The sequence below is a fragment of the Macrosteles quadrilineatus genome, unplaced genomic scaffold, assembly GCF_028750875.1.
Source record: "Macrosteles quadrilineatus isolate MER2022 unplaced genomic scaffold, UCM_ALF_1.0 Scaffold_2__2_contigs__length_208266976, whole genome shotgun sequence".
Lineage (NCBI taxonomy): Eukaryota > Metazoa > Arthropoda > Insecta > Hemiptera > Cicadellidae > Macrosteles > Macrosteles quadrilineatus.
Window position 1 is genome coordinate 204583005 of NW_026542595.1, and position 24755 is coordinate 204607759.

The 24755-nt window shown below is 35.4% G+C and overlaps 1 protein-coding gene and 1 non-coding gene across 2 annotated transcripts in view; both read right to left on the minus strand.

Annotated features, from left to right (window-relative positions):
• LOC128985308 (histone acetyltransferase KAT7) overlaps positions 1-24755 on the minus strand; it is a 150197-nt gene that overhangs the window by 19495 nt on the left and 105947 nt on the right. Inside the window, exon 8 of the mRNA XM_054404699.1 lies at positions 5757-5850. Coding sequence (XP_054260674.1) covers positions 5757-5850 — 94 coding nt within the window. The remainder of the gene's footprint in view (positions 1-5756; positions 5851-24755) is intronic.
• Positions 11510-11591, minus strand: Trnal-aag (transfer RNA leucine (anticodon AAG)). Its single transcript has one exon. It is a non-coding gene; the product is annotated as a tRNA-Leu (tRNA).

Genomic DNA, 24755 nt, shown 5'->3' on the forward strand with positions numbered 1-24755 from the left:
TTTACACAACCAAATCTATTTAAATTCAAAAGAGTTGCAAAAACAAATCTAAAATAAAAATACTTTATTTCTGTTAACAAATTTAAACGGAGGTATGTTATGAATCTTCCCAGGGACAAATAACACACATTCCATAAAATTCCATGTGTTTTTGCATGCATCGACTGCACCACACATGACACATATTGCAGTGAAGTGTGAAGCGCAAACGAGTTTTACGGTACATTATCTAGTTATTCCATTCTAAAAAAGAAAACTTACTAGAATTATTTATTTTTGTAAAAAACCATTTGTAAAGAATTTGAAAATTTTGAACAGTAAAGAATAGACAGAATATACAAGTTCGATATTTTAATGTTGTAAAAATGTATATAAACATTCCCCGCAGCCCTTGGATTTTTTTTTTAGTGTATACTGTAGGAGCAGAATTGAAATTAATCAATTAAAATCAAAATTTGAACATCTCATCCTTTCTTGTAATAATGTAAAAGCTATATTAAATCGCCCCAAAAGTAAAATTTAAGTTACTTACATACACCCATTCTGACTTCAATCTCTTATTTTCTTTTTATGCCACTTCTTTTCTTTTGATTGGATTGTAAATTGGCGGTCTTTCAATTTCTGATAATATTTATGTTCTGAAAAAAGACAAATTTAAAAAAGTTAAAAAGTTATTTTGTGTTCTAGAAAAAACAAAGGCAAGAAAATGTCTTCCAAAAACCAAAATAGCAAATCAGAAATTTGAGAGATTATGGCAATTTTTAGTAATGTAAAACTTAAAACCCGTTTGCTAAAATCAGTTTCCTAACTACGTTGTTCTTTAAAAGTCGAGGTATAGTGCCCAGAAAGGTCACCTTTTATATAACCTAGATAAAACCTTTTTTCTCAGCTCGTGTGCATCTCAAGGGAAAATCTACGCATACTAGAAAGATATTTTACTGTAGATGTGCAGAATCCCTTTATAAATTTAAATATGCTCAAAAATAAGCACAAAGAATGAATATGAATTTTACAAATTAACCTTATGGGTTGTCATGCTGATGACGAAACAACAACGAAATATAAACAGAAATCAAAACAAAATCCTAGCAGCATGAAGGAAGGATCTGTCGTAGTTGTTGGTTACCAGTTATATCCAACCAAGTCACAACTTAATGCCTAGCAGCATGAAGGAGAGGTTCTGACGTAGTTGTTGGTTACCAGTTATATCCAACAAAGTCACAACATAATGCCTAGGAACATGAAGGAGAGGTTCTGTCGCAGTTGTTGGTTACCTGTTACATCCAACCAAGTCACAACAAAATCCTAGCAGCATGAAGGAGAGGTTCTGTCGCAGTTGTTGGTTACCAGTTATATCCAACCAAGTCACAACATAATGCCTAGCAGCATGAAGGAGTTATCTGTCGTAGTTGTTGGTTACCAGTTATATCCAACCAAGTCACAACATAATGCCCAGCAGCACGAAGGAGAGGTTCTGTCGCAGTTGTTGGTTACCTGTTACATCCAACCAAGTCACAACAAAATCCTAGCAGCATGAAGGAGAGGTTCTGTCGCAGTTGTTGGTTACCTGTTACATCCAACCAAGTCACAACAAAATCCTAGCAGCATGAAGGAGAGGTTCTGTCGCAGTTGTTGGTTACCAGTTATATCCAACCAAGTCACAACATAATGCCTAGCAGCATGAAGGAGTTATCTGTCGTAGTTGTTGGTTACCAGTTATATCCAACCAAGTCACAACATAATGCCCAGCAGCACGAAGGAGAGGTTCTGTCGCAGTTGTTGGTTACCTGTTACATCCAACCAAGTAACAACAAAATCCTAGCAGCATGAAGGAGAGGTTCTGTCGCAGTTGTTGGTTACCAGTTATATCCAACCAAGTCACAACATAATGCCTAGCAGCATGAAGGAGTTATCTGTCGTAGTTGTTGGTTACCAGTTATATCCAACCAAGTCACAACATAATGCCCAGCAGCACGAAGGAGAGGTTCTGTCGCAGTTGTTGGTTACCAGTTATATCCAACCAAGTCACAACATAATGCCCAGCAGCACGAAGGAGAGGTTCTGTCGCAGTTGTTGGTTACCAGTTATATCCAACCAAGTCACAACATAATGCCCAGCAGCACGAAGGAGAGGTTCTGTCGTAGTTGTTGGTTACCAGTTATATCCAACCAAGTCACTGCTGTGTTTGTAGACAGCAGGATTGTACAGAGAGGTAATTGTACGTCTAATGCAGTTATAACCACCTCTGATGTGGCTAATTGTCTGTTGCACCGAGTGTACATCTGATGCACTTCTTACTAACGACCAATTAGCCAACAGGAGATGTATTCATTATACAACGGGAAGTAAAGGCGCTACAGTCGACTTGGTCGAAATCCACGTTAAGTTATTTCGTAGCCATTATACGACTAATTGGTACAGCTTGTTATAAATATTTAAGGCCATGCACTGTTGGCCGTTTGGAATATAGATATGTAAACGTTCGCTTCGGTTTTGGTTATTGGGGTATAGTTGGTAGTTTTTACGCAGCAATGTTATGTTTGATAACATTTTAGCCTTAGGTACTCAAAGTGGATATTATTGTATTGTTTTGATTTTAAAACAGCTTTAAGATGAGAATATAATGTCTCCTTCACAGTACTGAGGTGTGTCTGTGTATGACTCGACCAACTATGATTCTTAATTGGAACAAAACGAACGTTACGAAACGGTTATGGAAAGTTGGCAGGTCGTCGAAAGACGACAAATTGTTTAAGTTTCTAAGAAGGGAAGGAAAATGTAAATGTAAAAGCGACCCAAATGCAAATGCAAAACTCACATTTAAGGCGTTACATTACCGTCCCGGGGTTCATTTAGAGCTAATAGCGGGGGTTATTTGAAATTTAGATATGGAATTTGGTTTTACAGAAGAGTTGGAAATAATGCCTGTTGTTTTTGTTTACATGATTTGTTCGTTAGCATATTCATTTTTCATAATTGCAATAGTCGACATAGACGATCACTTCGTGACTATTTAATCGTTTTCTAGGTTAGAATTCCAATGTTTCTAAACGACGAACAACTAGTGTTTAAATTAAAATTAAAATATATTTATTCCTAACAAAAGCCTGGTCAACTTGTCAGCGATGTTCAATTGATACTCCAAACATTTTAACATCATTTATCAGTAAATTGTATCACTATACAACATATAAAACAGTATACCTTTTCATTCTAATGCAGTTGGTGACAGGCACATACATATAAAAAAAGAATGTATGGCAGTAAAATGTGCATCTTACTAGTAGTGCAGGTTTATCTAAAGAAACTACGATATTTAACACCGTATAAGTGTTTAGTCATACCGTACTGTTTTGTTTCGAGATATCGTTTAACGAGGACCGACCTGATGATGTGACGAAACCGGTAGTCATCAGACAAACCAAAGGATATTGAACAGTTTGTTTAACAATTTAAAAGCTGAGCCTCCAAACATTGGACTTCATGGTGCTTGTCCTGAAATATTTACATCATGAATAGCCCTTATAAGCTGGACAGATGCAAGAACTAATTTCAACCAGGTTCGTGTAGTTTTCGCATTCACTCGGACACACTTGAAACCAACGTGGATGTGGATTTAGATTTAGTCCTGAGTACTGCACACAAATCCACCTTTTGATTAAACACCTCACACTATCAAGAGTATTCATACTTGTGTTAGATTCTACACACGCGCCAGGCTGGGGCTCAGCTGAGCAGGTCATCAAATATCCATGACAACGTTGTACCCTCCAGCTGAGCCCTCCCCCCCCCTACAGTGTCTGTGTCACTGATGGATCTGTACTGAATGACAATAAAACAACAGCTTGGGTGTCATACGGGTTGATACTTCATGAACAAGCACTGTTGTGTAAACCTCCGCCGCAGCAAACCTGCAGACTAAGCGAATTTCCATTTACCTGGCTAGAATTCCACCAAAATATTCCCTTGAAGTTGTCGGATTTATTTCATATTTAAATAAAATTAATTTTTATGAGTACCTAGGTTTGATGCTACGGTGGAAAGTTTATTGATAGCTCTGTATGAAATAATCAAAACTGCCAAATTACATTAAAATATATCCATAAACAAGCAAACTTTTTAGGGTGAAAATAGGAAAACCCAATTTTCATCCCCATAACCCCCCCCCCCCTAAACATCCATTCTCATAGTCCGATCTTGCTGCGAACGGTGTTTTTTGGCCTCTGGGGATCTCAAAACAAAGTACCCCCACCGTAGCAAACCTGGAGACTATGCGAATTTCTATTTCCCTGATTGGATTTAGACTTAAATGTCTCCTTAAAAAATATTACATTTATTCCCTATTAAAACAGAATTAGTTTAACAAGAAGGCGTTTGCTGTTTACAGGTTTGCTGTAACAGGGAGGGTAAAGGTGTGTTTTTTTTATGTTCATAGTTTAGTAAGCAATAAATGCATTTTCAAAATTTGATCAAAATATGTTCATAAACAAGCAAACTACATAGCTTCATTCCCTATATGGGAAATTCGCTAAAACTATGGGGAAAACAAAATTTTGACTGTAACACACTCCATTATTCTAATGTCTTCAATTTAAACGACATTGGCTACTGATGGTTTAAAAATAGGTTTTAAATATGAATTACGGCTGCTTCCCCTACTTCCAAAAGTCATTGTTGAAAACCCAACATGGTTGAAGAATAAAATACCCCCGCCGCAGCAAACCTGCAGACTAAGCGAATTTCCATCTCCACATCTGGAATTCCACTAAATTATTCCCTTAAAATTGTCAGATTTATTTCCTATTTAAATATCATTAATATTAATGAGTACTTAGGTTTGCTGCTACAGGGAAGAAAATAGGGGGGTTTTATTGAAATATAAATAGCTTAGTATGAAGTAAACAAAATTTCAAATTTTCATTAAGATATGTCCATAGACAAGCAAGCTACAACACTGTATTTATTCTCCATAAGAATAACATGGTAATTTTAAATTTACACTATTTTGCGATTTTTCCGTAACCGTTAGGCATGCAACAATGCTTCAATATACTAAATTATTTGTTTTTTTTTAGCTCTACAAAATGGTTTAGAAAGAAATTGCAAAATTTTATGTTTTCAGGGTGAAAAATTAGAAAAACCCATTTTTACCCCATAAAACCCCCCATAAACCCCTGTTCCCATAGTCCGATCATGCTGGTTCGCGAACTCGTTCGAATAAATGTAGGTTTACACGTTTATGCCAAATTTCATCAAAATCGGATCATTTTTGCTCGAGTTATCGCGCTAACGGACACATATATAAATATATAAGATATATATATATATATGAATTTGAACGGATGGTGTTTTTGGCCTCTGGGGACCTCAAAACGAAAAACTAAATCGGTCCCGGGTCCAGGTCTTACCATGAGACCTACGGTAATAGCTTATTCCCTATATGGGAAATTCGCTAAAAATACAGCAAAGTACCATGTAAACATCTTATTTCACATTAAGTTTACGATATAAGGTTGGTGTAATATCCAACAAATTGGTACACAATACAGTTTCGCGCAAAGCCGGACATGGCAATTAAAACGCAAGCAAAACCGTCTGACTCACTCAAAACTCATTCTCATCCCAGTGAAATTAGTGGACAGACGAATATCGTACGAAACAATAAAACTGGTTTGGATCCAAACTAGCTTCATAAAAAATATAAAACTATATATAAACATAACAAAAATAGAATTAGTAAATTGATTTGTACTCACTAAAGTCGATGAGTAGCCTTCCGTAGCCTTGTCTCTGGTAAGGTGGCAGAGTGAGAATACACGAGACGTTGTAGTTTAGGAACGAGTTCTTCTCCTGAAACAGCGACAAGAAAATAGTTAAGGATGGGTGCCAAATTGTAGCTAAGCTAGAGAACTGTACTTCTTGTCCTAAAGTGTCAGGGCAGATTATTGCCACTATCAAGAACTGTACAAAGAGGAACGAGTTCTTCTCCTGAAACAGTGACAAGGGAATAGTTAAGGATGGGTGTCAAATTGTAGCTAAGCTAGATAACTGTACTTCTTGCCCTAAAATGTCAGGGTAGATTATTGCCACTATCAAGAACTGTACAAAGAGGAACGAGTTCTTCTCCTGAAATAGCGACAAGGGAATAGTTAAGGACGGGTGTCAAATTGTAGCTAAGCTAGATAACTGTACTTCTTGCCCTAAAATGTCAGGGTAGATTATTGCCACTATCAAGAACTGTACAAAGAAGAACGAGTTCTTCTCCTGAAACAGCGACAAGGGAATAGTTAAGGATGGGTGTCAAATTGTAGCTAAGCTAGATAACTGTACTTCTTGCCCTAAAATGTCAGGGTAGATTATTGCCACTATCAAGAACTGTACAAAGCAGAACGAGTTCTTCTCCTGAAACAGCGACAAGGGAATAGTTAAGGATGGGTGTCAAATTGTAGCTAAGCTAGAGAACTGTACTTCTTGCCCTAAAATGTCAGGGTAGATTATTGCCACTATCAAGAACTGTACAAAGAAGAACGAGTTCTTCTCCTGAAACAGCGACAAGGGAATAGTTAAGGATGGGTGGCAAATTGTAGCTAAGCTAGAGAACTGTACTTCTTGTCCTAAACTGTCAGGGTAGATTATTGCCACTATCAAGAACTGTACAAAGAGGAACGAGTTCTTCTCCTGAAACAGCGACAAGGGAATAGTTAAGGACGGGTGTCAAATTGTAGCTAAGCTAGATAACTGTACTTCTTGCCCTAAAATGTCAGGGTAGATTATTGCCACTATCAAGAACTGTACAAAGAAGAACGAGTTCTTCTCCTGAAACAGTGACAAGCGAATGGTTAAGGATGGGTGGCAAATTGTAGCTAAGCTAGAGAACTGTACTTCTTGTCCTAAAGTGTCAGGGTAGATTATTGCCACTATCAAGAACTGTACAATGAGAAACTAGTTCTCCTCCTGAAACAGTGACAAGCGAATGGTTAAGGATGGGTGTCAAATTGTAGCTAAGCTAACTGTACTTCTTGTCCCAAAGTGTCAGGGTAGATTATTGCCACTATCAAGAACTGTACAAAGAGGAACGAGTTCTCCTCTGAAACATACGAAATTGAAGTTAGAAAACAAACAAACACTGATGGCTTTGCATAATTGACACAGGGTAAATGAAGAACGGGATTTTCGCGTGAAATAATCGTGTAAATTACAAAATTTATATTTTTAAACTATTCTATTATTTTTACTTAACTTGGCGTATTTTTACTCAATTGTAAGTAAATGATAAGTGGAAAAATAAGTGAGATGCTTTTACGAAGCTTTGTTACTTATAAAACCAGCCAGCCAGAACCATTTTAGCCCAATGAACAAACACTTTTAGCACTATTTGAATACTACTTTAAGTTTTAAGGTATGTGGTGAAATGTAAATACACACCTCGACAACACTATCGATTCCAACATTTTGAACGTCGACGAAGATTAGTGGTAACCCCAGAGACTGTCCCCTCTCCAGGATAACCTCTGATAACCCGAAATTCCCGACCGGGACCTCCCCACCCCCCGCAACCCTTATCTGGAGGCTTGGCTTCCTGTAGACCCCGCTGGGAATAACTTATCGTCCAACCTCGAGGTTTTTTGTGGGCGACACACAGTCAAAATAGCTCAGCTTGGATGATGTAAAATCCAGCATGAGTGCGTCATTTGTGACAAGGTTTGTTACCTGTTGATAACTGGGTCTAAACTCGAACTAGATTGTGTTTCGATCCAAATCAAGGTGTTTTATTGTTAGTATTTGATAGTTTCAAGAACACAATATGAGTGAAGGATGGGTGTAAAGTGGAGAAAGATGCCTTGTGTAGCTTTGCTGACTAAGATCAGCTTGTTTCCTTAGCTTAAAATGTCAATCATCAATACCAGCTGAGTCCAGTTTCGAACCCTTAAGGCGGTGACACACTATCGATCTTTTCCCCGATCAAGACCCCGAACCGAGCAGGGAGAAGGGAGAAGGGAGATAAATATCAGCAAAATTTTACTCCGAACATTTCCCCGAACATGACCAAGACCAGACGAATTCTACCGAGCGCGGCAACAGGAAGTTTTGAGAGAGATAGAGAGTGTGTGCGAGTGAGAGCGCGGAACTATCAATGCTAGCGCAGGCGGCCGCTCGGTGCGGCGCTCGCGACGATGTACGGGGCAAAAATGTACCGTGACACACTATCGTACATCGGACCGTACATCGGACCGATCTTTTCTTTGATCTTTCGCCAAAAAACCGCCTCCAGAGCGCTCGTCTCCCTGCTCGGCCTGATGTCTTGTTCGGCGTCTTGATCGGTGTACGGACCCGTGACACACTATCGAACATCCTCCCTTCGACCTCCCTTCTCCCTTCTCCCTGCTCGGTTCGGGGTCTTGTTCGGGGAAAAGATCGATAGTGTGTCACCGTCTTTACAAAGCTGACTTTCAGACGCTAAAATGAATACATAAAATTAATTTCCAAAAGAAAACACTAATTCATGAGGAAAGTCTAAACTTCTTTGTATCACCTCTCCTTTTGATAACTTAAAAACAAGAGCTACAAAGTCATGAAAAAATGTATGGTATCTAGAGGTTTTTGTAAACATGTTTTTGTCTTGTGCATTATATCATTTAACGATATTTACTTCAATCATCAGACAACCAGTTTCAAACAACAGTTTCACTTTGGGTTATTGTGTTACGAACAGAAGCAAAAGTAACCTTAAAGTTTCTTTAAAGTGTGACAAAAGTTAGATGCATGAGGGAATACACAAATTAATTTATCAATTGTCTAAGCAGAGAGTTCGCCTTCAAATATGAGAGTTCAATACAAGTCAGTGTCGATTCTGGATGCAGATTGCATTTACCATTTGGCAGTTGAATTACTCATTCTCTAAAAACGCCAATGGCAATAAACGGGAAAAAACTAATTACTGTACTTTCTAAGCTTTGGAGACACTAGAAAAGTAAGAAGACTAATCCGTACAAAGTAAACGTATCAAGTAGACGATTCAGTAACGAAGTTACACGGTGCGTGTGCGTGTGAGACGTATGTCGGTTGTAGTGTGTACGTGCGTGGACTGCGTATGTACAATATCTCGCTCTCAGCGTATTTCTACACGTGATTTACGTATTTCCACGCTTCTCTGACTCCAGCACCCCCTAGGGACCGACTTGTAACCGACGACGCATTTGGTTAATCTTGGGATACACTGGAATATTTTGTACCAAGGAAGTAGAGCAGTATCAAACAATAATTTGCACTAGCGTTCTTTCGACTTCAAGTTGCATAGTTTTTTGTTTTTTTTTGCAGGGACACATTGGTTTTCCAAAAACACGGATATTTAACGCATTTGTACATTTAACTTTTTAACGATTTGGCAGAATGCATTATTGTCTAATATGTATGTAGGGGTGTACCTTACAAGTACACACAGTGTCATTTCAAGAAGCACTTGGCATAACGGAAAAATATGTGCTGAAAGAGGTTAAAATCATTTTCCTCCATACATGAAGCCCCCTACAATTTTCTGTTACCAACACAAGTATCTATAATCGTAATTTAACAATTAATTTTACATTGAGTCATTTTATAATTCTTTTGAGTAATTTATCGCGAGAACATCTTTATTGTTTAAGTCCTAACTTTCTTCACGATAAAGTTCACCCGTGTGATACTGATAGCTCAGCAAAATTCGCGACAAACTGAATAAAACTTCACACTCCACGTACCATATCGCGACAGCAAAGTGGTGTACATTTATTACAGAAATAGGGATATTTGTGATCGGCTCATCCCTGCAAGGCAACACTGATACCACCATACGTCACAATCACTCCATATATCGCATGTATTGCAGGCTGCCATTGCTGCCAACCTATCAAACCCGAATTCCCTCTTCAAAAGCTGAATTTATCACCTGTAACAGCCGAACGAGTCTAAACAACGATCTGCGTATTCAATACGAATTGGAGGTTGCGTTCCTCTCAATGGATCAGGTTTAGTTCGCCGGTCAAGTTAATTACGAGTTTGGCTTGTAGTGGTCACTTTATAATATGATTGGCCAAAATATGATTGGTTAGTTTGATGCGTAGCTTAAATTTAAGGTATCAGGCGTTCGATTACTGACTGAGTTAGGGTTTTTGTTACTTAAAATCATCGTTTCTTTCATCAGTGTTTCCTTCGAAACTTTGTAGATGGAAAATCCTCATCTAATACTAACATATGGACATTCCTGTCTAGTTAAGCTCCATCGAAGGTATCATAAGTTGGACAAGTTGACAGGCCGATTACAGTAATAGCTATGGTTTTGTAGGGATTGTTGATTTATGGACACACTCCAGACCCGTAATATTTCCGTTACGATCCCGAGAAAAGTCAGAAGCTTTTAATTGTTTAAAATGGTCTCAGCTTTCCTTGAAAAAAAAAATTCTAAAGAACCAGCTGATAATTAGTTTTCACAAAGCTTATCCAAAAATCATATTTCAGTCATATTCGCCATACGCAGCGATGTGTTGGCGTCTAGATCTATCTAAACAGGTCGTTGAGAAACTATATTACTGAGGGTAAATTGATACGAAAGCATATTTTTAATATGACTTATGACCTCTAACCAAAATTTAATCCAACTTAAGTTTAACAAAGTAATGTATAATGTTAATTAGGCCTAAATGAAGTATTGAGATTTTACTCACCCTAGAAATAAAAATAGTTGTATATTTACGAGTTTCCCTCGAAGAAAACGCACCCAACTTAGTCCGATACTTTTTTATCATGATTAAATCAAGCTTCCCTAAAATTAAAGTTCTATAAAATATCGCTATTTGTACTCCTACTTTTTACTTTTAGTAATGCGCTGAAATAAATACAGCCTACAGTATCTTCTCACATGTACGTCTGATGAATACTAAACAAAAGAACACTGTTTTGTAGAATGTTCAAAGGACATTACGGCCCTCACGACGAACATAATTTCATAACACAACAAATACAATTTATTTTCAAATAACCTCAAAATGTAAATAAATACGGTAAATAAGGCTATTAAAATATTTTTTTACTTTGAATTAAAAAAATATTTAAAATTGTAACTACATTATAGTGTTTTTTGCTTAAAATTCCATACAGTACAGGAATTGTATGAGTTTTAAATATGACAAAACCTGAATTCAAAGGTTACATAGTAGTGGTAAAATAGGTTACATTTTTTAGTCAAGGCTGATTTTTTTCTTCAAATAATGACGATTCTTAATCTACAACTAAAAAGGGTATACGATTATTTACTCTAAGGTAGGTAACGCAATATTACCTCAATTATTAAGGCTACCTTTACCTTAGTCAGTTTATTTGGATCGGATGGATAAGGCATGTCTAAATCGGCAAATCATTGCATTTTTACTCAACTAATACGGTTAGGACCTACGGGCTACAGTGATTTATTAGAAATTACTAAAAACGGGCCAAAAAGGACCAAAAATATAAGCAATGGGCGGTAAAAAGTTAGTGGCAGCGGTGGGATTCGAACCCACGCCTCCGAAGAGACTGGTGCCTTAAACCAGCGCCTTAGACCGCTCGGCCACGCTACCATGTGAGAAGGGTGATTATTTGTCGGTTAAGAGAGCAAATCATTGTCAGGCAGGTTAAATCAAATTGTGGTGTGGAAGTGAATACTAAATTGGTGTGTGAATTGTAAATGTGGGCTGGAAGTCACAATCCATAATTGTAGAATGATTTTACAACTTTGGAATGAAGCGCAGACATATTTGTCCAAGCCATGGAATTGTCCAATCATTCCTGAACTTAATCACTTTTCGATTACACAAAACCGAACACAAACGAATGCCAGACCACCTGTTATTAGTTGGGTCAAAGGACAGCAAACAAAAACTCTGGTTGGCGATTGGCTGGAAATAATTAACGATCGTGGACAAAGAGGTACATATACTGGCAAATAGTGGAGAAATTACACACTGTAAACCGCCTGGGGCTCACTAGTGTATTAACAGATAGCAAATAAATCTCCCGGTGTTAGAAATGTATCAATTTTCATCCTGTGAAGTGACTAGAACAATATTTCCTCTAGTTTAATAACATATAGCAAATATTTAATTAATTATCCACGGTATAACTATTTTAAAATAATTTTGTATATAACTCATTATGCTCAAGACATTTTGTAAAATAATAAATAATAATGTTAGAATCTCCTAATCTGTCTAGTAATAATAGAAAACCGTACAACAGAACATATTACTACTGGATAATACTTTATATCCACATACACACTAGATAACCTACATGCAACACATAACTAGATAACACACATAACAAAGGTATGTACAATTTTATTTAATTAATTATTCCCCTATAAAAAAGTAATTTCTGGCCATATATGGCCATATCAAAATTCCATATATGGTTTTATAAAGCCATATATGGGTTTTGATGAGCATATATGGAAGCATATATGGCCAGATGTGGTTGTATCCATATATGGTGGTGTCCATATATGGCCATATATGTAGTATATATATGGAATTATTGTTCATATATGGCCATACATGTTTTCGATATATGAAATAATTGTTCTTATATGGCCATACATGTTTTCTATATATGAAATAATTGTTCATATATGGCCATACATGTTTTCTATATATGAAATAATTGTTCATATATGGCCATACATGTTTTCTATATATGAAATTATTGCCCATATATGGCCATACATGTTTTCTACATATGAAATTATTGTTCATATATGGCCATACATGTTTTTTATATATGAAAATATTGCCCATATATGGCCATAAATATCCTCCATATATGGAATTATGGTCTATATATGGTCATATATGACTCCCAGGTATGAAATTAAATTACTCATATATGGAATAATAATTTTCCATTTATGCTCATCTATAAATGAGTTTTTGACAATAACTGGAATTATTATAAAGGATTGTTGCCACTTTAGGATTATGTAACTCTCAAACTCCCAAACACTTCTTATAATATTAAAAATCTAAAGTTTATCAGTTTGTGTATTTTCTTGTTGCTCTCCAAGCACAAACTACTTAACTGATTGAGTTGATATGTGGTACAGTAAGGGGGCAGATAATATAGGCAATTCTCCTTTAAAGTAATTATTAGTAAAGAAATAAAATATCCAGATTTGAACCCTGATGACAAAATCCTGTACATACATCTATTGTACAATTTTATTATAACGCAACAAAATCTTAAAACTGACGTATAATTTTAAAATTGTAAGTGTAGTAGGCCTAAATAAGGAGAATATTATATTAATAATTAATTAATTGTACCTTTGCTATCAAACAGCCTCAAATATCAATGTCACGTAGTTAGGCTATATTAATAATAACATTCTTCAAATGACATAAAATGTCTAAGAAAAATCTTGTTTTACGAGACCAAATACAGCTTCTCTTATTCGTAATGGGTTTTGATCATCCACATGATATGAAGCAATCGTGGTGTAGTGGCTAAGGGGGCAGACTCTCACGCCGGAGTCCCGGGTTCAATTCCCAGTCAGATGCTTAACAATTTTGTTTTGAAATTTTTGAATTTAAAATTTTTATTATAGTTTTAATTTATAGTTTATACCATTTAAGGTAAAAATATGTTTAATTGTTATTTTTTTATTTATTTATATATTTTTCATTAAAAAATTCCATATATGGAGGATTCCATATATGATCATATATGGAGGATTCCATATATGATCATATCTGGGGGATTCCATATATGATCATATCTGGTTGTATTTGGTCCAAAACCAAATATAACCGGATAAAAAAAATTTTATATGGCCATATATAAACTTTTTCATAAGGGTTCTATTTTATTTAATTTATTTTATTTAATAAATACATCCATATGAAACATGACAACAATAATAAAATTAAGAAACTTAACAGGTCGATGAAAAAAATACTATAACGGTAATACTGTATCTTCCGTTATTGTAAAAAAACTGAAAAATATAGCTCCACTAAATATGATTTTTTTAAATACACCAAACCGTCAATCACACTGTAGTATCGGAAACATTTTTCTATTCAATAACCCATCTAAAATACTTAAAACTGTATAGAAAATGTTCGAGATATCAGAACATCTTAATCCAAAAATTCATCTCTTGACGTAAAGTACTACTGTAAAAATAATGTTCTACAGTCCTATACAAACTTATCGCCATAACTTTTCAACTCCCTACAACATCAGGGGTAAACAAAATTTGCCGCAATTGAAACGCCTAATCTATAGCTACGGTATTTCCATTTCCATATTGGGCTAGTCAGTAGGGGGGGGGGGGGGTTGTAGGAGGACGCTCAATACTCTTGTCTAGTCTCCACCCCCACCAACCCCTACAGTATCATTCATATCGTCTGCTAGGTCGAGATATAGGTTAACACGTCTGTGTGTGTGGCTTTGCTGTTTAATCCGCTGGCTGCACGCGCTCTTTACGACTGAATAAAAAATATCGCGTTTACGGAGTGCGATTGTAAATTTACAATCCTATAAAACTAATTTTAATTGGGTAGGTGGATGAAAGTGTGGTTAAATTAGAAGAATACCTGCTTGAAAAAACTATTCTTGCTAACTTAACAGATGGTTTGACAACATTTTAAATAGATTTAAATAGATAAATAACAAAATTAAATGTTTAATCAGAGATACAAAAGAACTTTGGGACAAACGAACGTTTTTGTTGGATTTAAAAGGAAACAAAGCGAATTATATCAATGGTTCTATCACTTGGTTTTCTATCAGGAAGGCGTGGATGACAACGTGCTGCTGCGGCGGGTAGGGCTAAAATGCGTAGAATATGAATTAAAATAGTAAATTTAAGCTTTTTATGTTAAACAAATATTTACAACCTCTCTTTTGGGAATTTATTTTTTCCAACCCAACATCCTCAGAATATTAAACCATAGACCTCAGAATATTAAAAATAACACGTATCTAATAATACGTGATAATAGGTGATTCCAAATACAGTACAATTTAAACGTAAATTGTTTTGCCACGGAAAAGATTTCTAAGATTTAGGCCTACGTAACGATGTCTTGGAAAACCAACCCTTTATTAAATATCCAATTCCGCATTTTACCAATTGAAACAATTACGAATGCATAGACTCTACCTAGAGATCAAAATTTCCACCCCCTCATTTGCTTTTTCATTAGGTAGATTCATGATAAACACGTTTTTACCTATATTTATCTCCAAGAATGACAACTGCTATAGTTAAGTACTTCACAGCATAACCGTCGACAATATGGTCTGTGTGACGTAGGTTGTACAGCGACTCCACCCCAGAGCGTTGTTTTACGACCCCGCAGCGCCGCGGCCCCAAACTTTGACCTAGTTGTGAGGTGTGCCGCGCGTGCGTCCGAAACTACCCCCTCAACACCACAAACTGGGCATTGGGCAGCCGGGGGCACGCAACCCCACATTGACACAACATACTGGAGTCTAGACTGATAAACAATAAGTGAAGCGGAGAAGGTAAGGACAATAACTACAGTTGGAAAACTTGGCTGGTCCACTGTAACGAGTTAATAAGTTAACTATTTAAAATTCATCCATATATTAGTTTACTGTATATTGATGGTTTTGAGTAGATGAAGTTACTAATACAGAGTTAAACATCTTTATGACCATCGGAATAAGGTGGTTGGTCTTGGATGGAAAAAGAGTCTTTGTCCTCCGACACATCAACCGTTGAACTGGGGAACCTAGGTTACCTCTTCATGTTACGGTGACGAAAAAGTGCAAACAAAAACTCAATCAAAATAATACCTCCGCCGCAGCAAACCTGCAGACTAAGCGAATTTCCATTAACCTGATTGGATTTACACTAAAATGCCTCCATAAAAATAGCACATTTATTTCCTATTTAAATAGAATAAGTTTAACGAATACTTAGTTTTGCTGCAACAGGGAGGATAAAAAAGATCTTTTTTTATAAATTGATAATAGTTTAGTAAGAAATAAAAGTATTTTCCAAAATCGATCAAAATATGTTCATAAACAAGCAAACTACAACAGTTGACTTATTCTCCATAAGAATAACATGGGAATTTCAAAATTACAATTTTTTTGAATTTTCTCCGTAACAAATAGGCGCATAATAACGCTTCAATATACTAAATTATTAGTTTTTTTAAGCTCTACAAAATGGTTTAAAAAGAAATTGTGAAATTTCGTGTTCGTGTGAGTGTTGTGTTCGAGTTTTGTGTTAAAATGGGAAAAACCTATTTTTACCCCATAAAACCCCCCATAAACCCCCGTTCCCATAGTCCGATCATGCTGGTTCGCAAACTCATTCAAGTTTATCCCGCCTTACACTTTCAAACCAAATTTTATCAAAATCGGACAAAAATTACTCAAGTTATCGTGCGGATGGACACATATATATATATATCATTACGATGTCTGGGGACATCAAAATGAAAAAGTAAATCGGTCCCGGGCTTAGGTCTTACCATGAGACCTACGGTAATAGCTACTTCCCTATAGGGAAATTTGCTAAAAACACAAAACATGTGTTGAACAATTACCATGTTATTAACAAATTAACTATTACTGTCAACATTCATTTCCAAAAAGTTTGGAATTCACATCCACATCGGCGTTTGAAAGAATAGTAACACCCGAAAGACCCAACCCACCACAGACGAATAGCGCATCCAATGAATTATTTCCAAACGTCAACAAGTTCATATGTGTTTCATCACGCCGTGTGTATCAAGTCTTCGAGAAGCCCATCGCCTCCTGACTGGGGACTGTGTCAAAGACAAAGCTTCCAAGACAAATAAGATCGCCAAACACCCGGGAATGTTCAGGGATGAAAGGATAGAAGTCGTCGGACGAACGAGTCCAGGTGAAGTTTAATGTTCGCCAACCTTGTGTTAAACCGCGTCTCAGACCTGACTAGAACTGTTTCAAATACACCTTGCAGATCTGTACAAGCTTATATTTAGGCTTAGTATAAACACAGACAAAATTAGTATTATGACACTTTCATAGTGCTAAATTTTCTTTGGTGTCAGTAAAGTGGAGTTAAACTAAAAGAACGGACTAAAAGGTCTGTTTGCGTCAACAAATAAGAACATTGATTTAATTTCATTTGAAGTGTTTGCAGTTACATGACAGATTCCTGAGACAGTCCTCACACGAAATGAACAATTTTATCAGGTGCCCTGCATGAGGAAATGCCTAAATGTAGGTAATCGCGGCCGAGGCTGGATGGGACCTGGACAGCACTCATAATTTGAATGAAGGGTCAATGAGTATAATAATCCATTATCGCGTGATGGACTAGCTATTAAGCCAGGTCAGAGGGTGGTAGGCGGAAAAGATACTCGGCAAAACTAGTCATCAAGTTTTTCAAAAACACCAAATATCTATACATATAGCACGAACAATGCACGAACTCAGAGAATCAAACTAGTCGAATTTGTCACCGCCGGTTTCATAATCCATTTATTTTGACGTCAACCGCGTTTAGATCTTTCTCTGCAGACATCTCGACCTGTCGCGGCAAACTCAATGGCTAAGATGAGACCCGACCGTAGATGAATCGATAAATGGAAGAATAAAAAAAAAAACACGTCAAATATGAATAAGTCAAGTTCGACAATACCAATATGAGACGATACGAAAAACAGATGTAACAATAGGAAATGTATTCACAATAATGATGACTATAGAATATTTCATCTCTAGGAACGAAAGTGGCTCGAAGGAAATACGATTAAGTACCAAACAGTCACTTTTGGTACAGCCTATACTTTCGCTCCGTGTGGTGAACACACTATTTTCATCATACTGGGGAATCTAATAATTTGTTAAAACATTATCAAACTTCAACGGATTTGATACATTTTCCTATGAAAACGACTATTTTGCGGACGATTTAGCGAATTGAAAACGGCTGTTTTCCGGAAAGTATGATGACAAATAAAATGTCTTAACTAGTTTAAAGACACACATTATTATCAATAATTAATCTTCCAAACTAGAATCACAATGATTCCTTATTTATATTTTTACCTAGTTTATAAAAAAAATTAACAACAAAATAATGGACAAGTATAGTGGTGGAATTGTAGAATGGAATAGTTAATACAGTAAACTATATATGTACATCGACCAATAAAGAATTTTTCAATTCAATTCAATTGGATTAGCAAACGTTTGTTTCCCAGAAAATAATTTCCAAAGACGACCACGTTAATCGCATTAAATCCGGATGGACGCGGAGAGAGGTATTGAAGGAAGATCAGACTACTGGAGTATCCAACAAGACAACAATACAGGGATGGACCTGAAGGGTTACCAATAACCACAACGACGGAGGGGAGGCTCGATATCATAAACGGTACAGATTAAGATTAACTGGTGGTTATTAACCCTTACAAGCACGGCAGGGATGTGGGTGCTGGGGAGACTGCAGGGATTTTTAATGTGTTTTATTACCGTAATTGTTCAATAAATCGCCACTTATAACGGAAACGTATAAGGTTTCATGGTGAATGTTAAAATATTTGGGGGAGGGGTGGTTAAAAGTTGGTCTTCAATAAACAAAGATTCTGAGCAAAATTAGATTTTGAAACTTAGCAATATTATTTTAATTTTATTTTATATTTTGTGTATGGTTAGCCAGTAGAATATTTTACTTTTTTGTCAGGAAACGGTCAAACTTAAAATCGGCATCTTTTCATTAGCTAGCTACATAATTAATAGTCCTAACAGTAGTTAGTTAACTAATAACCTAATGATAAATTTTAATAATATCAGGGTCCAGAATCAAGACTATTGGGAATCGAACCAGCAACTTTCAGATTTGAAGGTTAGCGCTACCACTCGGCTACCTAGACGTTATTTAAGACACCTGAACTGATGGTTTACTCATAATTGTAAGTTAATGTAGTAACCGCTTATTAACTCAAAGGAGAAAAACAATTTTAAATAATTGCAAACAGTTAAATTTGTCAATTCCGTTGAAAAAGTGATTGATAATGTTTTAACAAATTAATATTAGAAAATAGATCGAAAGATTACATCTTCTAATGCACAAAAATTTCCTAATATATCAGGTTCCACCAGACATACTGTAATGGATTTTAAAATCCACATTAATTTATAATGCTAATATCTTTAGATAAACATTTTAGCAAATTTATATAGAATTTAAAACAGCAAGTATCATTAAGATAGAAGATGGTGAATGAATGAGGTGAAGAAGAAAGTGGAGAAGGAGGAGTGAGGTAAAAAAATAATGGACGAAAAGAAACTACGAAGAGATAGAAAAAGGGAAAGGTACCAGAAAAGGAAATTTAAATTTATGAGTAGTTTGACAGAAAAACTTTTGGTAAAATTCGTTCCTTGCTCCAAAAGTCTAAAATGAGCATAAAAGTGGTATAAAAACATGTTGTGAAAAGAGCTGAGGGTCCATTGGAAAATCGGGACAAAGCCCGCGACGTCGGGCCTCAAAACGACAAAGCTGGTCAGTTAAGCTCAATTGTCATCTGATTGAACTAGATGAGAGAAGTGATCACCCGCATGGGACAAGGGGCGAACCCGAGGTCGAAATCGATCTTGCGATAATCGATAAGCTAAATTTGAATATTCGAGTATCAGGAATTGCCTGCGATAGTCGCAATGTCGTCGAATATTCAAACATGTTTGGTACAGTACTGCGGTAGTTCCTGGAGGTGGATCCTACGATGCGAACGATAAGTTGCCGATCTCACTGCGATAATCGATAAAATACATTTGAATATTCGATTTAACAATTTTACCTGCAATATTCCAATCATAATTATACATCGATGATCATAGCGAACAATATATTGATCTATGCTACGATGCAACCGTTGGGCTGAATATCATTCAACAGTAAATTTGGGCATTCGAATGTTCTGCAATGTCACCTACGATCATCAATAAAATCGAATACTCAAATAGATTATCTGATACTGTAATAATTCCTGTGGGGAACCTACGTTGCAACTGATCTGATTGCGATAACCAATAAACCTAATTCAAACATTTGAAACAACCACACTAGTGGTTTCTATGTAGTGTTAAAGATATCGACTTTTATTGAAACTAACATCATTACTCCATTACTTTAAAAGGGTGCATTTTATGTGTACATGTGTAATTACACATTATTATTGTCCTGCTACTGACGTGAGTGTAGGGCCTCAAGTCACTTAGACTCGCTAGTAACCGAGAGAGCCGCCAAGTGATGTATGGTTTATGGTTGATTAAACCATAATCTTAAGTGATCGCTCAACATTCCAACCACTGTACAGCTGAGATTCACAGGCTACCGAAGCTAAACAGCAATAACTATACCCTCGCTGCAGCAAACCTGCAGACTAAGCGAATTCCCATCTGCTTAGAAGGAATTCCACAAAAATATTCGCTTTTGTCAGATTTATTTCCTGTTTCAATATCATTAATTATAATGAGTACTTAGGTTTGCTGCTACAGGGAAGACAATAAAGTGGGTTTCAATATTGAAATATTGATAGCATGGAGTACTCCATACTAAAGTAAACAATTTTTCCAAATACCATTAAAATCATATGTGACAGCAAGCTATAACAGTGTATTTATTCTCCAATTTTGGAAATTTTCTCCGTAACCGTTACGCATACATCAACGCTTCAATGTACTAAAACAAATTTATTTTTTTATGAGCTTTACAGAATAGTTTGGCAATAAATTGCAAAATTTTATGTTTTTATTGCGAAAATGGGAAACCGGCATAAACTCCCGTTCATAGTCCGATCCTGCTGGTTTGCGAACTCGTTCGAATAAATGTAGGTTTACACGTTTATACCAAATGTCATCAAAATCGGATCATTTTGGCTCGGGTTATCGTGCTAACGGATACATAACATATAAATGAATTTGAGCTGATGGTGTTTTTGGCTTCTGGGGACCTCAAAACTAAAGTAAATCGGTCCCGGGTCCAGGTATTCTATGGATTGGAAATTCGCTAAAATCAAGCAGTTGTCAGTATTCAGTAACAAATAAGAAGCAATTATTCGAGATGAGTAAGTGTAATAAAATTGAAGAAGAAAGTACGTTATAAGGTATGTAGCTGTTAAAAGACTATCATAAAAGAAAACAGAGAAAGATTTAATAAAGAAATGCAATATAATAATAGGAATATTCTACGCACATTGTTGGTTCCCAAGTCAATATTTCGAGGTTCGATTGCTTTTAAGAGCATGTCAATAACTATATTATTATTTCTGTCTATTTAAAACATAAGGTTATTGACAAAGTACTCAAGTGACTATTACAGTATTAAATATTCAACGTACAAATAACATACCTTGACACACATCTATTCTTGTTGAAACGAACAAAACTGTTATGTATATCATCCTAAATTGGATCCACAGTATCATTTCTTAGACATTTGTTTCCTCCCTTTTTTACCTTATTTGCATGTGTTTTTTCGGAATTTGTATTTGATGAATATTTTGAATGATAAACCCGGCTACTGCTGGTCTATATTAAAGTAAACTTTAGTATTGAAAGTCGATTGTAACTTTGATGAACGGGTGAGGTTCATAACTCCAAGTTTTCATAACTCCAAGTACTTTTAAATACAACATTTCATAACTCCAAGTAAAATTATGTCCAAGTAAATTCAAACCAAAATATCAAAAGACCAAGTTTCATAACTCCAAGCGTTCATAACTCCAAGATTCATAAGTCCAAGTTAAAATAAAACCAAGTAAATTAAAATACAAAATTTCATAACTCCAAACGTACAGATTTGCAAGGACCACAAGTCCAAGTTTCATAACTCCAAGGGTTCATAACACCAAGTTTCATAACTCCAAGTGACAATGGGTACAGTCCGTGCAGGAAACGATAACGTACGCACACACACGCACCCATTACACACACACATGCTGGAAGAGAGTTTCCGATGTTGGCGAGACTATTCGAAGTGGTGCGTTCCCTGTCGCTTTGCACGTTCGTCTAAATTGTAATACAAATAGTGAGAGGATGAAATTTACATATTTAAATTCTGCGTAAACTGATGTTTAATACTATATAAATACAATTTAGTTCGTGCAGATGATTAATGTTTAATAATGGAAAATATGAAAAGGTTGTTCAATGTAAACATGAAAAAGTAAGTGAGCGAGGATTTTTTTTATTTTTTGGTCAGATGAAAACTTTCAGCGAGAAAAGTATAGATAATAAGATGTTCTTCAATTTTTGTTCAAAACATTTTTTCGTAAGACTTTTAGTTTGTCCAATAATCGACTTAGATGACCACCACGAGGTATGAATGAATTAGTTTACGCGCACGGTATTTTAGCAATTGCCGTCTTCCAACAACAATATTAAGGAAATACAGTATTAGTTCACGTTTTAAAATTTCTAAACTATGAAAAATATTTAGTCTTAACTTCTTCAGCTGTATGTACGAAATTTCAAAATTTTTTCCACATAATATTCGTGATGCACAACGCAAATAAGTCGTAGTGCCTTTTTCCACTATTTTTCATCTCCTATTTTTCGGAAAAAAATTATACAGGATTAATCCACGTTAATGTTTCATCTTGTAGCATTCATTTATTTGATTATAGTTACAATTACTTGTTCCCTCATAAATCTTTATTCCGTAACAAATATGAGAGTGTATGTTAGCAAAGTAAATTATACGCAAAATGTCTGTTGTGCATAATGGGTTTAATAAAAAAAATACCATATTTAAAATTTTAAAAATACTATCTAGATTTGTATGATCCAAAAAAGCGGATATAATCTATAGATAGGTCTAAACATTTGAATTTCAAGACTAAATTATCATAGAAATATGTTTTTGAGTAAATACATCTATACTTAATACCAGATTGTTTTATTTGAGTTAAATAGAAGGTATTTATCATTTAGGTATTATTTAAGTACCTTAATGAGTTAAGTACTTTAATATAAGAATTGATGTCGTCCAGTGGTCAAAACTCGACCACAATCCAAATAAAATATGAACTTATCTATATTCATCCCGCGCTGAAAATCAAACATGTGATGATTGTGTACCAGTCTTCAATTTGTTTTGATTTTCTGTATATTTATCGTTGTTATTGCGTCACCAGAATTTTAACTCATAATCCAAATGTTAGTTTTTTGTTTATGTTAAATTCGTTTTCGTACTTATTTTTCATCATTTTTTTAATTTATTAAGTTGTTTCTGTTTATCTACAGGAAAATATGTTTCTAACAGTATGCGTAGATTTTCCTTGCGATGCACACGAGCTGAGAAAAGGGCCTTAAAGAAACATATTTGCCTATTAATATATAGATATAGCTAATACTTGTCATACCAATAAGGAGAATAAATAAGCAGACACAAGAAGGATCTTATTTAAGAAACATAATTTAATGTAGGCTATTCTAATAGCCAGTGAAATTTATTTTTGTAAACCTCACAAGAGAGATAATAGTAATAATAATCGAAAGTATATAGTAAAATTAGTGGGATTCTGTTAACTGCCGCAAACATTTTATCAGTACTGTTCACCTTCGTACTGTAGTACTGGCTCATCCCTTGCTTTGCTGGATATGTTACACGCACAGATCTGTAGTCTTATGTGGACGGGCAAATGTTAAAAATTTTTTAACAGAGACCACACACCTCTTTGTTTTCCTAGTTGGAACACATAATTCTTCATCCAAACCCTATGTGCCTTGAGAGTCACTTAATTGTATACACAACATATGTAAGCAATATCAGTTGTGTGTTTTAGCTAATTTCCCATATAGGGAATAAGCTATTACCGTAGTACTCATGTAAGACCTGGACCCGGACCGAATTAATTTTCGTTTTGAGATCCCTAGAGGCCAAAAACACCATCCGTTCCTTTTTTTTTACATTTTTTAGACAAATTAAAATATGATATTATGGAGCTATTTATGTTGCAAGCGCTAATAAGTGGATGATACTTAAATAATTTGTAGAGAACGGATTGTCCAATTAATTTGTTTGTGGCGTCAAACCATATGTTTATGAGAGTAAGGAATCTGTCACCAATACTAACTAGTGTACATTTTGCTCGAATTCGAGCAATTGCAAGGTACTGGTATTACATAAATTATTTCAAAAACAATAACAGTAATATTTACAATGAGTTTAAAAGAGTCAACTCAAAGCTTACCGGTGTGTATCATATAGAGATACTCACGATGTACATAACAGTAATCAACATTTCCTAAAAATATATATAGCCGCATAAGGTTGTCCATGTTTATCTTCGTTATTGATAAACCTATGCATGCTACCACCCTTGTCGCCAGCAGTAAGTTTACAAATTTCATTCATTCTTTAATAAGGATAGAATCTGTTTTCATCACCATAAGGACTTCCTGTTGTTTGTCACAATTTTATTTGTTCAATTGGTGTATTTTTAGTTTAGTTGCAATAACGTTAATTATATTTAACTGAGAAAATGCAAAGTTAAAGACCTTCTGTCGTTCAGTTGATTTTTGTTTCCCTTAGCATTATATGAATAATAATTAAAAGCCTTCAGTAAAATATTAGTAAGGGGCTCTTGGATATTTTCATAGGCTATTATTAAAATTGTTTGACTTTTATGAAAACATAGATTAATGTCATTGACGTACCAGATTTATTTGGCTTTAGAGGGTTTTCCTCTGCAATGATAACAAAGTTA